Source organism: Loa loa (genome assembly GCF_000183805.2).
Source record: "Loa loa unplaced genomic scaffold supercont3.171, whole genome shotgun sequence".
Taxonomy (NCBI): domain Eukaryota; kingdom Metazoa; phylum Nematoda; class Chromadorea; order Rhabditida; family Onchocercidae; genus Loa; species Loa loa.
Genome location: NW_018108351.1, coordinates 25868 through 41160, shown reverse-complemented (window position 1 = coordinate 41160; position 15293 = coordinate 25868). Strand labels below are relative to the sequence as shown.

The 15293-nt window shown below is 34.6% G+C and overlaps 3 protein-coding genes across 3 annotated transcripts in view; all 3 read right to left on the bottom strand.

Annotated features, from left to right (window-relative positions):
- Nucleotides 1–45: 45 nt before the first annotated feature.
- Nucleotides 46–5043, bottom strand: LOAG_18002 (CBR-ACL-7 protein; the record flags this gene model as incomplete). The annotated part of the gene is made up of 14 exons (XM_020450672.1): nt 46–162; nt 404–622; nt 837–1014; nt 1165–1250; nt 1965–2127; nt 2335–2462; nt 2588–2719; nt 3139–3263; nt 3330–3429; nt 3576–3755; nt 3893–4048; nt 4147–4242; nt 4552–4698; nt 4891–5043. 14 exons carry the CDS (start codon nt 5041–5043, stop codon nt 46–48), a joined length of 1980 nt encoding a protein of 659 aa, XP_020305623.1.
- A 1625-nt stretch (nt 5044–6668) lies between these two features.
- On the bottom strand, nt 6669–10815 carry LOAG_00300 (nuclear hormone receptor family member nhr-1). The gene is made up of 11 exons (XM_020445396.1): nt 10666–10815; nt 9512–9599; nt 9237–9316; nt 8979–9044; nt 8715–8821; nt 8470–8604; nt 8189–8323; nt 7910–8058; nt 7670–7776; nt 7437–7591; nt 6669–7351 (listed from the first exon to the last, which is right to left on the bottom strand). Exons 1-11 carry the CDS (start codon nt 10673–10675, stop codon nt 7247–7249), a joined length of 1137 nt encoding a protein of 378 aa, XP_020304137.1. The 5' UTR covers nt 10676–10815; the 3' UTR covers nt 6669–7246.
- A 1044-nt stretch (nt 10816–11859) lies between these two features.
- Nucleotides 11860–15293, bottom strand: part of LOAG_18001 (hypothetical protein) — a gene marked incomplete at its 5' end in the record, with an annotated part of 18041 nt that continues 14607 nt past the window's right edge. Inside the window, 8 exons of the mRNA XM_020450671.1 lie at nt 11860–12379; nt 12663–12750; nt 13102–13262; nt 13422–13596; nt 13786–13954; nt 14084–14210; nt 14351–14456; nt 14713–14912. Of these exons, the coding sequence (XP_020305622.1) occupies nt 12272–12379; nt 12663–12750; nt 13102–13262; nt 13422–13596; nt 13786–13954; nt 14084–14210; nt 14351–14456; nt 14713–14912 (1134 nt within the window). The remainder of the gene's footprint in view (nt 12380–12662; nt 12751–13101; nt 13263–13421; nt 13597–13785; nt 13955–14083; nt 14211–14350; nt 14457–14712; nt 14913–15293) is intronic.

Below are 15293 nucleotides of genomic sequence, written 5' to 3'. Positions count from 1 at the left end.
TGCTAGCCACTGATGCTATGCTTCAAATTTTTATTCGCAAATTAATTAAATCTTTGAAACAAACGAGTTGTTATCAAAAGGAAGTTCGGCCATACTGATGCTTTCCAGAAGTCTCATCATTTTTTGCACGCGATAAACATTAACATCATATTCCCTTTCACTCTGGAAAATTTCCCTTTCATTTCTCCATGATATTGTATTATTATCTGCGAATTCTTCCAGCATTTAAACATCTATATATGAATCAGACGAATTGTTCCGGTGCAACACTTCAATCAAGTCCTTGAAACGGTTAGAATTTCCCGTGCTTATCAATATTAAGAACTTGCTTATAAGGCGGTTAATAGGATAAAAACTTAAAATTATTAAGCGACCTTCATGACTGTTTCAGTAGTAAACTTACCCGTCTGCAAGTAACCTGCAACCTACAAAATGCTGATAATGCATTCCGAGTTACATCCGATGTGATACAGACTGACTGGGGCTTGCTGTTCCCTTGCTGCCCAGCAAAAAGATTTACAGCAAGCTGTAGCGATTCTTCGAAAAGCACTTCATTTGTGAATTGAGTACCCACCAACTGTACCAAAGACTGCATTACACAATAATATCTGGCAATGTGTGGCTGAAAAAAATACATGCTTGTAACAATTTTTGGAAAATGTTTAGAGGGAAATGTAAATGCGACGCCTAAAGCGTAGTAGGAGTAAAATGCAATACAGGATAAAGGAAATGAAATTAACAGATAATAGACACATTGTCAACAGCATCATTAGTTGAAGTACTAATTGGTGAAGTCTGAGCCTACCTTTAGTTTTAATTTTTGTAGTTAATATTACCTGCATAAAGAAAGCAATCTGTTTCAGTATCTGTTTCTCTTCTACGATGACACGATCATTATTCAGTGAAACAGCTGAAATCCGCAACAAAGCATTGAGACTCTTTGCGAACAACTTATCGATTTCTTCTTCTTGCAATGAACAAACGAATTCGTAAACAAATAATGACCTAACTTCCCTGAAAAGTAAAAATGATACGAATGAAGTCGAGTATGTAGATAAGGAGGCAACATTTATCGCCATCTTGGTTGAAGACTTCTTTATTTTTCCGTTCATAACTTTTTTCTCATTCGCCACTTAATACCAACAAACAATCCATTAATAGTACCGGAATATGTGACTTGCTCTTGACAGCACTTGAATGGACAACAACACATGGCACAGCAGGCTTATGTCGACAAAATCATGCATCATCTACAAAAAAAGTATCTAAGGTGTGGTAACTGTAACCATCAACAAACTACGAAATTTGGAAAAGATCATTCACCATAATCACAACACAATGAACATTGCGATCTTTCAACTTCTTTGACCATTCAAAAATTTTTTTTAACTGCGTTTCAAGCAGCCGTACAGTATGAGAACAAGCAAATTTAAAGATTTCCAGCTTACGATACTTCTTGTGATAAGTAGTACTGCCCTGTAGAACTAAAATTTCTGACAAATGTTTATATGGCCTTCTTCCTACGTTCAACTTACTCATTCAATTTATTTAATTGGTGACTAAAAATTGATCTAAAACAATGGAATTTCCATTGGAAGAAATATTTTGATTATTTATAATTTCATCATTCCAGACCTGCGAAAAACTAAGTCCCAATGGTGAAATAACTGTACAAATATTTGAAAACACTAAACTTCGATGTAATCTGTGATTCAAATAATTGAGAGCTATTCTGCAAAGCAACACACTTAATCCGCATTGTCCAATAAAAGACTTGATCAAAATATGAACAAATGTTTAATGGACTAATCCTTAATTCAACAGAATACACTTCTCGATGGCAAGAATCGAGTCCAGCAGCACCAGGAACTTTCTTTATTAGCATATCATCCTTCACCTTTATGTGTCATATACATATTCCACACGCTTGAAACAGCCTTCTTAACATAGCTGTAGTACCTTACCTGATTAGCATAATATGACAGGATCACTTCCCACAACATTTCTTCCATATAATTCTTCTTTAAACCATTATTTTCGACGCATTTGAATCTCTTCATTTCTATTAGTGAATTAGGAAAGAAAGTGTCACACTGGAACAGATCGGAGTGCAATTTCAAATGATATCTGCAAGGAAGTTTTTTACTTTAATTCCATGTTATGGGCATAGAAAGATTGAATAGCACAGAGAGGTTAAGTGTTATCACTTGAATACAGAATATTAGTTATGTATATATGTTCAAAGAAGTCTATAAGAAGCTTAGTACTTGCACCACAAGCTATTTTAACTTAATTAGTCTAGTATTATGAATAACGGTGATATAGGCTGGAAACCTCAAATCATCCGCAATGCTTCTTCTGATCATAATTCGACGTCCCATTTTTGTAATCAGTGCAACGAAGTCTTCCAAAGAACTCTGTAGCTTATTGAATATCAACTTCTGATGACCTGTGCTCTTCATCTACAAGTGAAATATTGAATGAAAGCTGTTTATTAGCTATGGACAAGAAGTATACTGAATTACTGAAAGTCCAGCCTGCGAATAAAAACCAAGTAATCGAAGAATACAAAGAATTTAAAAAATACCTGTAACAAGATAGCACAAGTGTAAGGCCAAATAGTTATTGTACTATTTAAATTGTGTAGGTGTATTATGTGCAGCGCGAAGCCCTTAATTGCTTCTTTTTCCTTATTTGATAATTGATTGCCCACACTAGTCTGTAAGGATTGTATAAAATGTAATGTTGATCAAGTTACAAAGCAAGTGATAGAAATGATACTTATGATGAGAACGATTCACCAGAATGTTAGCAGAATGAGCAATTACAACCACCGTATGTAAAGTGCACAGCTATTTGATGTGATAAATTCCAAATGTGTTAAGACTTGACACATCTGAATTAGCAAACCTAAGCAATCTTACTCTCCTGATAAAGCTAACCTAAACTATATAAATTAAAGGATAATCATTTTATAACACATGTTTGCATAAATTTTAAAGGTAAAGAGAGATCACTTTTTCACGTTAAAACATTATCATTCATAGTCACACCCGAATATCTTTTTGAATGTTCAGCTCACTGCAGAACACAGTATTCATTCACTTGGAAAACGTGTCAAGATGTCCGCATTTATACCTGCCAAGGTGGGTGCCAGCGATTTATCCTTCCTTCGAAATATTTTCGTACAGAGATTGGTTCACCAAAATTCACATAAATATGACCAAAATGTTTGTTGAGAATTTCGCGCGATTTGAAAAGCCCTATAAATTAATATATGACTTTTGGCACACTGCAAGGACGATCGGTATTCTAATCGTAAAATTTACCCGTTGTCGTCTCTTGTGGTTTCGGAAAGCCGAAAAGTTCGTATGCATACAGAAATTCTTCCAAAACCTTATCATAATTGATGGTAACTGGAACAACAATCTGAACAACTAATTAAAGGAAATGATTTTCAGAGAAAAAAACTCCAAAACTACAACACGGACATTTGCAATCCATGGAGAATATTTGGCACTAAACACAATCATAGTAATTTAGAAATCACTTTCATAAAGGAAGCTAAAACCAACCAAATCATATAAACGACATTGAAAGAATGGTTCCATGCATATTTGTAGCAAACCAAATTTCGGATAAAGACTTTTGCCTGATCTACTGCGGGTGCCTTCTAAGAAAAATTCAACCGGATTATCCGTTTCCTGTAGTTGCATTTGCACATAACTACTGAACAGTGACCAATACAGTTTGTCCTACAACAGTATAATAGCTTTAAAAAAATCAAACGAAAAATAAGTTTACCAGTTATCATTAATTTGTTGATGAACTCCACAACAAGAACCAAAGATTTCATATTCTGATATAAAATGAAGAGTTGAGATATGCAAACCTTTCCAAACTGTCGTCTCATAAAGAAGGATCCACAGCGGCGTAAAGTTTCACCCAGAAATTTTGAAGCCATAAAATCCATCCCAGTAGCAACGACTGGTAGTGACAAATTATGATTGAAGCAAAGAAGAGAAACAATCAAGAAATCCATATAACTCTGCAAAAGATGTCTTGAAGGAGGATTCTGAAAATCGGTAAGTATAAGATGAAGTTTAAAAAAAGTTTTAATTAGATTTGAAAAGATCCGATAAATACCCTGTGTGTTGGCATGAAAATAATGGGATCATCCACGGAATATTCCTGTATTCGCGATAACTGTTCATCATTGAAATAGACACCATCATATATTATCTTTAATAAGATCAAAACTGTTTGCAAAATACAAAAAAAAAAAAAGAAAAAAACTAAAACTAAACTAAAACAAAAAACCAAAATAAAAAAAAACTAAAACATCTAATATTGACGAGCAAAAAATTGATCGAATCACATGATAGTCAAATCAATAACATCTGATAAAGATGCCATATAAGAAACGTAAGCCTTAGGTAGATAACACAGTCCAGACTCGCTATCTGCCGTTCTTCGAAAGAGAATGATGGTGAAGTCTCATACTAATCTCCCAATATTGAATTGCAAAATCAAATTCAAAGAATAGCGTACCCTGATTGTTTTTGCAATCACATACCCAACTGATCGTATAACTAACAACTGCATTTGATGCGTTATACTGCGTAATATTAGCCTTGCTTCATCAGATAACAGTTTCATCGTAGTATTCCGTTTTGAACACTCCTCTTTTATAACACTCTGAATAGTTTATGGATGGGTTAGCATACAAAGATCAGCACTTTCCATGGACTAGTAAACAAGTTAAACTGTACTTGATCTGTTCTCTAAATAATGAATGGACCTTAGAAAGAAAAACTTACTAAGAACCGACGGTTAAGTTCAATGAGACGGTGACTAAGTTCACTACGGACTTCAACCATGAAAAGTAACCTGAATTGATTCTGTTTTCAAAATTATTTCTATAATTTCATTTGAATCTTTCGGCTTTTGTCGTTTGCCATTCCTTTTTGGGAAGGTTTTTTGTTGTGTAACCCATGCAGCTTCTCCGCCTGCCTTACTAACGATTTCAAACCAGTCCATCATACCATTTTTTAGTCGATTGTTCATAATGCAAATAGAGTGTCACGTTTACTGCGAAGCTGCTGAATGAACACAAAGAATAAATCGCAGCTAGCCGATAATTTAGATGACTTGGTGATCAATTTTGCTTGTCTGTTGTACTTACACCCTAGAAAAGAAATTTCGTGTTAATGGTCTCTGTACAAGCTTGCATCCGTTCTCATCACAATTAACGAACTCAAAAATGGACAAGAATGAATTGAATAAATTCGTAAATAATAATAAATAAATGAAGGGCAAACAAACACTGAAATAGGAAGGCCAAATTTCAATCATTTTCACTTGCGCTCTTGAAACTGATTTTAAATAACACGAAATAGAGGGAATAATTAAGGTCTCTAATAAGCTACTCTTACTAATAAAACTTCGAAAGAAATGTGCAATCAATGACTGCTACTGATCAGCCAAAGACCAGAACCTAGCACATCAAAAATCAGTGTTAAAGATGAGATGAATCTTGCGGTACGCACACTTTTCGTTACTAGAAGAACAAATGTTACAAGAAAAAGAAATTCGACACAAAGGTAATGAGGAAAACAAAAAGGGGAAAGGTGGGTGATGATGTCAACAACCTACCCAATAATTTTTCCACGAACATCACTACACTTATATTTTTATCTTCATTTACCATCATTCCTTCTTACAAATCCGGCTACACACCAAGACAATCCGTCAATATATCAATATATAAAGGTCAGTATTGATTGTGCGAAAACTGCATAGAGACAGGGTTGAATACCGACCTTCTGAAGAAATACCATAATATCAGCCTTCTTGACAAAGTCCAGTCTTCTGAAGAAAGATATATCGTAGGTGTCCCAGTGATCTATCCAACCCAATAAGTCATGTCGTTCTCTACCATTTCATTTCAATTGTATTTTAATCAAACTAGTCTTCATCCTGTACTTGGTTGCATCCTTTTGGCGTTTTATTAAAATAGGTATAGTTGGAATCTCTTTTTTCTGCATTCCCTCGAACTATACAGAATACCATCTGCCAATGAATTAGACATGTCCTTAAAGCACAATAAAAGAGAGGAAGCCAGGCATCTCCAAACCTTCCATTAGAACTACTAACAAGTGGCAAAACTAGACTCGATGCATCAAACTTCCAACATTCCTTCAATCACCACATTTGTCACATAATTCAGAAAAAGAACAGTTTTCATCCCGTGTGATTTTTGAATCAAAAGAAAAAAAGAAACAGAACTGTCAGATGAGTGCTCTATCGTAATTCCACTATCTTTCACACCTTGCCAACTGCTTACTTAACAGTATGCAACTGCGATTGGTATCGACCTGTTTAGTTAGGAAACCCCACTCATCTTTCCACATACATCCAAATTTTATTCTCCAGAAAATATTCTTATCACATGTCCCCCCCCCCCCCCCACAAACAAACACCAGAAACGAAATACAATAACAACCAACATCAGCCATCTACATAAATCGATCCTATCTCTACCATTACACTTGCTATGTGCAGTATAAAGAAAGCCAACCCACAGAAACAATGTATACAAAAAGTTAAATGGATGTTTTCAGTAAAATGGAAGCAGAACTTTATTATGCTGCTATTACTACATTTGGTGGCATATACCATATTTATTTTCTTTTACGCTTTCATATTTACAAATCATTTTAGTTTTGTCCATTTACCAGATGACGAGATCTCCGAAAATCTACATCCTTGGCATTTCACTCAGTACAAGGCATGACTAAGAAAGCAAGGAAAAAGAGAGATACGAAATTCACCGAAAATTCCTGATTAATTCCTACACATATTAGCATATCACCGTAAAAAATCAAATAATTTAGTAAGCAACAAAAAACAAACAATCACATTCAAGAAACAAGTACATATCTATGCCAAACTTATGAGAGAATAATGTGTATGGCACGGCTATCATAATTCTAGTAGCTCTAAATGAAAGGACAAAAAAAAAAAAAACAAGTACAATCTTCCTAAAGGAAGTTCTATGGCATTAACGGGCAGGTCATTTATTGAACAAATATTAATATATAAACATTTGAAAATCGGTGTGTAAAATCAACAAATATAATAACACGTTAAAAAAAAAATAGAAATTAGACAGAAATACACCGCCAAAAACTCGAATAAACAGGTATAAATGTACACACATCTCAATCTTCTCAATATCGGTAATTCATGGATCTTTCAAACATACCTCTTTAACAAAATTATCCATTTTCCAGTTCTCTTCAAAGAAATCCATAACCTGCATATTTTCCTCGTTTTGAGCAATTATGTTCTAAAACGAATAAAAATTTTAATCAGCACATGTATCTCCCGTTAAAATGACAACGGCCACCTAGTTACCTCTGGGAAATACTTACCTGTACTGAAGAGGCCATCATAAGCAAACTGCCGTACTTTTGTGCACCCATAGTTATTCCACATTTCGAAGTTATCAAATAAAACAGTGCTGACAAATACTTTGATCTTTCGGCATAAATTTGGGATTTTGCTATAGGCGAAAGGTTAATTGCATCTGAAAATTAAAACAAATGATGTATGAAAGTATCTGAAGTATGTCAGCAGTGCATAGCAATAAATTAATGAAACAAACCCGGGTTAAAGAAGACGCTAGCTTTGAACAGCGCGAATTCGGGCATGGTGATTTTCAACTGTCTGAATGGAATCATAATCTCATCCATCTGTCGGTGGTAAATTGACCTATGATGCAATATAAGAAATCCTTCAGAAGTCCAAAATTTGTTAAGAAAAAATAATACCAAGCATTCATAGATGAACAAACAAACAATATGGGGTTAAACAAAATGGAATCAAACTTGTATTGCAAACCAACCTACAACCAGGCAACTTTACTTCATTTTGAACTTGACGTCGAATGTAGGCACCATTAGGCAATACCAATTTATCCACACCGTGGTCAGGTGCATAATAATTTCGATTTAAAAGATTGAAAGTAAATCCAAAATTCTTTATCAGTGCAATCTGAAGTAACTACATGATTCACAAAATTTGACTTTGTTTTTGTTCTTCCCTGCAAAACAAGTTAAAATACCACCCATAAAACGTTAGTAACAATGAAAATAATCATGGAAAGCCAAAAAAATGAATTTACTCGATCATCCAAAGACAGCTGACTGAATAAATCAAAGGTTTTTGCCCATTCTAGACCCACTCGCATTTCTCGTTTATTCCACATTTGTATGTCTTTTAGTGTTGCAATGTACAATTCCTTCGCGTTTGTATATGGCTGAATAAGGAAAAGAGTGCTATAAATAGTATGAACAACTATTTTGAAGCAACAAACAACAAATCACTGAATCCTAAAAAAAACATTTAACCATTGTGAAAGTCAAAATCATACGGAATCCTGACTAAACTATTGTAAAAACTAACATCTATTTTGAGGTTATTCACTTCGTTAACAAGTGAGGGTTCACAAACGGCTTCTTTAAGTCCACTGATTTCAGGAAGCACACATTGCCGTAACCTCATGCACAGTTTTTCAATCGCCAACAAACGTTCTATCAGCTACAAAAACAATTAATTTTTACAATCCTCTTGGTAACTGATCACACCAATACGTGAAGAATACTAATCAAAAGATGCAACATCAATAATAAAACATAAGTATGCTTTACCCTTTCTTCTGCTGAACGAATATGAATTGCACAATCATCTTCAGAATTTTGGTTACTCATTTTCATTTTCTTGGTTGGCCCGATACGGTCGCGATCATTCTGGATCGCTAAAAAAAAGGATTTTAGTAACTAAAGAGAAAGAAGGAAACGCTGCTTATATTTGTACTGAAGCACCTCTCACATGATTATACCAAATATGCCATAATCTAGTAAAATCACATAACTAAATACATTTAACAATAAGTGCTAAAATGAACGACAAACCTTTGGCATCCATTCCTACAGCAACGCATTTGTTGAAGCGGCAATGTCGACAGGCACAGCGAATGTCTACAGAATTAACATTAATCAGCAAATCTTTAAGAAAATCTTGCTGTCAGAAACTGTAATGCATGAGTAACAAAGAAAAACAAAAAAAAGAAAAAGAATTGATAACATTTCTTTAAGAGAAGCTATTAACAAATATTCTGTATAGTACAACAGAAAGTACAACTTCATTCTCTTACACATATAATAACTTACTTTTGTTGACATCACAGTTACCCTGGTATTGGCAAACAAACGTATGCTCTGATACAATGGTACGACGAAAGAATGTTTTGCTGAAGTACACGGAAGTACACATATTTAAAAAAAAAAAAGACATAGAAACGTTTTATTGTTTAGCTTCTGCTATGTAACCAAAGTAAAGGTAAGCTACGTATGCGTAAAAAACATACTCTATTCAAACATCACCAAAAAAATCGCAAAAATCCTGCAGGTAAAATTTCCAACAAAAACAATACAGAAACACTAACCATCCATTGCAGCTTGCCACACCGTAGTGATAACCTGTTGCGAGATCTGAACATACCGCACAGAGTTCACCTTCAGGAACTTTTCGGCCTAAAATATGTAGGTCGGATATTGAATTATTGTGAGATGTAAAATATAATTACTTACCAAGAAAAGATTATTCCAGGAAAGACTCCGTCACGAAATAATGTTAGTACTGGAAGTATTTCCATCCGCAATATAATTAAAGACACATTAAAAAAAAATATTTCGATCTCAGCTACTTAAGATATTGCAGGGCTATAAAATAAGGAAATGAATGAGAAAAAAAAAACCTCTCTGACGGATAAATGGATAAGATTAAGTAAACTTAGAACTTCAGAGTACTTATGATGGTGTAAAATTCGAATTTACATAAGGACAATTATATAATACTTCCGAACTCGAATACATCTCTATCCTTTTTTTTTCCTCTATTCCTTTCCAGTCACATAGCTTTTATATTAAGAGGTTTCAAGGGTTCTGCGGCTAATGTCTCGTAGTATAAAGCCCAATTTTTTCAACAAGTAGTCTGAGTCCGTCTTAGTGTTCTGTCAACAAACAAAACTCGACAAAGCACGGAAATGTATATCATACGAAAACAAAATATGTAAAGCAACTTGGCATGTCTCGAACTGTTAGCATGCATTTAAAAAGTGCTACTGACTGATATCAAATATTTCCTTTATTTTTTTTAAATAATGACCGTCAAATACCAACAAAAAGACTAACGTAGCCTAACAGTTATGTCCACTTCAACATATCAAAGAAACACGTTGGACAACATAGTGATATGATTCAAATATTTGCAGCTGCCATTATGAGTCATCATGGAAATGTACTATCGCAGGGGACCAAACCAATAACTTTCAGACATCGTTCAATGCTGCAGTTGCATGAATAAGGTCAGGAAGCATGCCATGAGTATGGTGAATTAGAAATAAAAAATGAACTAATGGGCAGAACTGTAATATGACGCAGCTCCTACAGTACAAAGACTACGACTGACATTCATCCCTACTTCATCCTCCCTGAACATTGCTTTTACAACAAAACCAACAAATTTTCCCTTAAAATTCTATACTGTTATTATTTGCTACTGGATAAAAGTCATGAATTCTGCTAAAAACAAACTTACGCTGTGCCATTTAAAGTCGTCGAACGTTTCACGACCAACAAAACCTCCAAGACTGCAGTGATTACGTCCCAAAGTTACGTATCACAAAGAATGAACCTATATTAAACCTTCTAAAGAGATAGCGTGCGTGAAAGAGTGTATATGTCTCTGTCAAACTCAGTATGTTGGGACGTTTACTAATGTCCCCCTCCCTCTCTTCCCATCCGTGTGGATGTATGTCTGTCACAACGTACACCCAGTTTCGCCTATGTCGTCGTCGGCAGTGATACAACAACACTTTACTCCCATCCCGAAGGCTTTAACAACAACCGGCCAGCCGGTACAATCAATAACGCTTCCTCCTGCCAACTGCTGCAAACGTTATCACGCGGCCGACGATCAACCACTTACCCCCACCCACCTTAAACTTTTCTCTCCCATTACTTCGTAAGATTGTAAGACATCAAAAATCAACTAAACTGGGGAGCACATGATTCATATTTCGGGTCCTCCCAGACTTCTCACAATAATTCTTGAATTTCTCGGGCAGTTGAACACCGTTACTACCTCAAGTAATGATCATTCGTTACCTGGACAAACGGCCAGTGGAATTCTCCATTGTACATGTATACTGGGAGTGTATACTATATACTGTATACTTACTACCTCGACATGATTATTTCAATTTGTGGGCTTATCACCGATAATCATTTGTATCTTCACTTCCCCTAACCCTTCTGCAAAGTGTGTCGTCATCAAGTCATTCATTCACGCGTCACTTATATTGAAATCCGTGCCTTATCTGTTTGGCCAAAGTTACTCAGGACCGACGTAACCTCCTTCAACGCATCGAAATAATGTTGTCCAAATGTCGAAGCTCCTCTCTCGATTCCCTTCCAACACGCAGAAGCGCGTGCTGGAAGAAACTTTCTTAAACATTCCTTAAACGGCATATCCTGTAAGTACAAAATAATGTAAGGGACCCTCATGCCTATTCTCGAGGCATACACCTTGAAATCGTAGAAATGAGCAATGAAGCAATTAAGCAACAATGGAATAGTAAGCACAGCACTTGTTGCAAAAGGTAGATAGACAATATGGAGACTTAGGCTTGCGTCATTCTGGGTGACACACTCTCATTTTGGTCATTGTTGCGATATTATTTAATAAATTTTGTCGCACTTTCAATATTTGCAAAGAAAGTCCCACACATTTGCTTATTTTATACAAATCAGTTTTTATTAGAATATTGTACAATGAGTGCATCCGCAATTCGTGATAATAAAACAATATAACAACGTGTCACAAGTCGATATGTCTGTCATTAAAAAGTGTCGGAAAAAAGTAAGGTAAGGAAAGCTAACCACAATCAAGTCACAGTACAAAACATACTAAACGGTATATTGTAAATTCACAATGCATGGAATTAGTTACATGATGGATTCGTAAAAGAGAGAATATTCATGAAATGAAGCATTGTAGCTTGGTAAGATATCTTAGAGGTGCAAATTCGGATTAACAAAATTATGTCACCATAAACGCCTTCTTCCTTGTCGGTATAAAATCAGTATTCAGAATTACATATCAAAGATCCAAACCTGAAGCTCAAATATCCAGGCAAAATGAATTACAGCCGTGGAAAAGAAGCTATTCTTCTTGGGTCTCGGCATGTTTTTCCGTTCAATACAAACTTCTCCATTGACACTTTTAATCCATTTCTTGCATCCTTCTTCATCTGTAAGGATAATTATGAAAAAAAAAAAAAACATTTGCTTCGAAACTAAAGCAAAGTTAGTAATACCTCAATGAACAATTCTTCACATGAACTGACAGTTGCTTAAGAAACCGGTTTCCGAAACTTGGAACTCTTATACCAAACTTCAAAATACAGAAAAAACAGCATGAAAGCTAGCTGAAGTACTACAAACTGCAAAAACTGTTAATAATTTGAAGTAGTGTTACTACTAAAAAAAAGTATTGAAAATTAAAGAAAAAAAATACTAAAAAAGCAAACAAACCCGTAAAAGCAAAGATCGCACTGAAAATTCGAACAGGAAGTCATCGATCCAAGCTAAATTTGATGTGCGTCCAATGACAAGATAAAATCTACAATGAACCTCTAAATGATGTTTTTCTGCAAATGAAATTTCAGAAATATTGCTACTTGAGGTGCATGAAATTTTTACATTTAAGAAAATTCCTGGCCGAACTGTTCAGAAAATTTCTGCGGAATTAAAGCACAAACTTATACACGCTTTTCCCTCTTCAGCAAACTGCTATGTATATATTCAAAAAAACTATGAGCACTTCCTCATTTGGTCCTAAGTTTCCGGCAATATTTCATCATGTAAAAAAAAGAAAAAAAAATGCAAAGATACGATGAAATTTAACCCACTCAAGAAGGTAAAAAAGATATAACTGCAAAGAATGAAGCAATGAAGTTAAGAGAATAATTACAAATTAGCGATGCGCGGATTTGGTGATGATGAACACAGAAATGCACTGACGTAAAATCGGAATAGTGTAGGGTCGGCTACATACTTAAAAGAGTCTAAACCATTTAGAGTCCATTCCAATACAACATTCTCAGTTTCACGGCTATGCAGCACGATAAACCACTGCAAAATTTATAATTCATTAGAAAAATTAAAAAAATTCAAGTCAAAGTCTAACTGAAATTTCAAAATAGAATGAATTTAAATAAAAAAAATCTTTCATCATTCAATTTCGTCATAAAAAGCAGTACTCATGTATCAGAAAAGAGGAATATGACTCACACAATGAATAATTCTAAAGATGGCCGCAGAGCGTGGATGAGGGAGACCTGTATATCGGTGGATTAGTTCTTTCAGAATGCTGTTTATAAGTTCACTTTGATTCAACGAATCTATTAATAAATACGGTAATACTTTCATTAATTGTGACGCATCATCTTCGGCACCTTCCGCAAGTCTAAAAAATAGGAACCAGAATTGTGCTGAAATTCATCAACTAAAAAAAAGATCTCAAAAAACTCTAGAAGCAAATAATTTTGTAAAACAGGCGTTAACTTTTACGATGTAAGAATTCAACCAATTAATAGCTTTAGGTTTTTGCACAGCGAATCATCCACCATAAAACAACCATAGTTTGGAGACTCACATCCTAAATATCATAGCATGTTGTTCCATAAGATGAATACGTGGATCATACGGCTGAGTGCCCAAATGTTGTACTTTTCCTTCTTCTAAGCCTCGATACAAGCATGCAATGAAGATACGAAGTGCATATAAAAATTTTTGTGGTGCATAAAAATAATTTTCCAGCGCCTCTAAAAGCAATAGTAAAGTAGTTTAAGTATTTTTATATGAAGTAAACCAAGAAAGTGATCATTTCAGAGAATTCCTAATTTGGAAACTAGATCAATAAATCCATAAAAGAAACAGGAATATGAACTGACGAACGGCAACACGACTGAAAGTGAGCACATATATTCGAGAACCAACGATTAGTTTTTCAATACCCACAGATATTAAGTTCATCAACCAACCAGGAGTTGCAAGTGCGAAAAATCTTTCACAAATCATCTGAAGATATATTTGATCAGCTTTAAAGGACAGCACTACGAATACAAATACAGGATGCAACAAATTTTAGTAGTTCTCTACGTGCTACTAACTCATAAAGTTCATAAAAAAAGGATTACCATACGCTTATTGTAACTTACATTGATAAATGCAGTCCGTGAATTGTCTGAAGAATAAGTGGGGTTGTCGAAAAAGAAAAATCTTACAGTCCACAATATCGTTTCATATTCGTATAGTCCGCAATCACTTCAAAAATGCACAGTTCGAATTTCATCAATCTTACGACGAAACCTAATTCTATCACCAGTATTGATTGATAAAAGCTGATCCTGTGTTGATTCTACGGTGTGTCTCCTTCTTTACTTCATTCAAAAACCCATCAACAATAAGTGAAAAATTAAAAGAATAATTATCGTAGCGACATTAGCCAAGGCAACAGGACAGGATCAATCTTTAAAAGGTTTAATTCCTAGATTGTGCAAGCAATAATCAAATTTTTTACCTCCTTTGCGGATCATTCATCAGAAATGACTCCAAAAAAAGAAATACATTCTTTAACTCATCAAAACCAACTGCTTGTAGCAGGAATAGACATCCTTGCAGTGTTCTGATTCGAATTTCAGTAAATTCCGAAGTAAGACCAGTTTCAATCCATGTCAGAACTGTTTTCTGTGTATCAACCTTGGGTAGAAACGAATCTTCCTGAATGGATGGATTTTTAAAATGACTCTTTAAACGATCAAGAACATGCAACACAGAAAGTCAAGTTTACTCGATACTCGAATTTCTTTTATCTTACTTTCTTACAGTTTTTGTTTTACAGTTAACAAACTAGCCGTAAGTGCTATATGATCATCACTATATCGCTCATACAAAGAACCGTCAACTCTTCAATTATTTGTTAGGTCGAAGCTACATGACAAGTGATAAATAGCGAATTGTTGGATTTGCGTTAGCGATGATCAACTGCCGGTTAGACCTCATATGAAGATTGTAGAGCAGAAATTATATGTTTATATATATATATATATATATATATATATATATATATATATATATATATATATATATATATATATATAT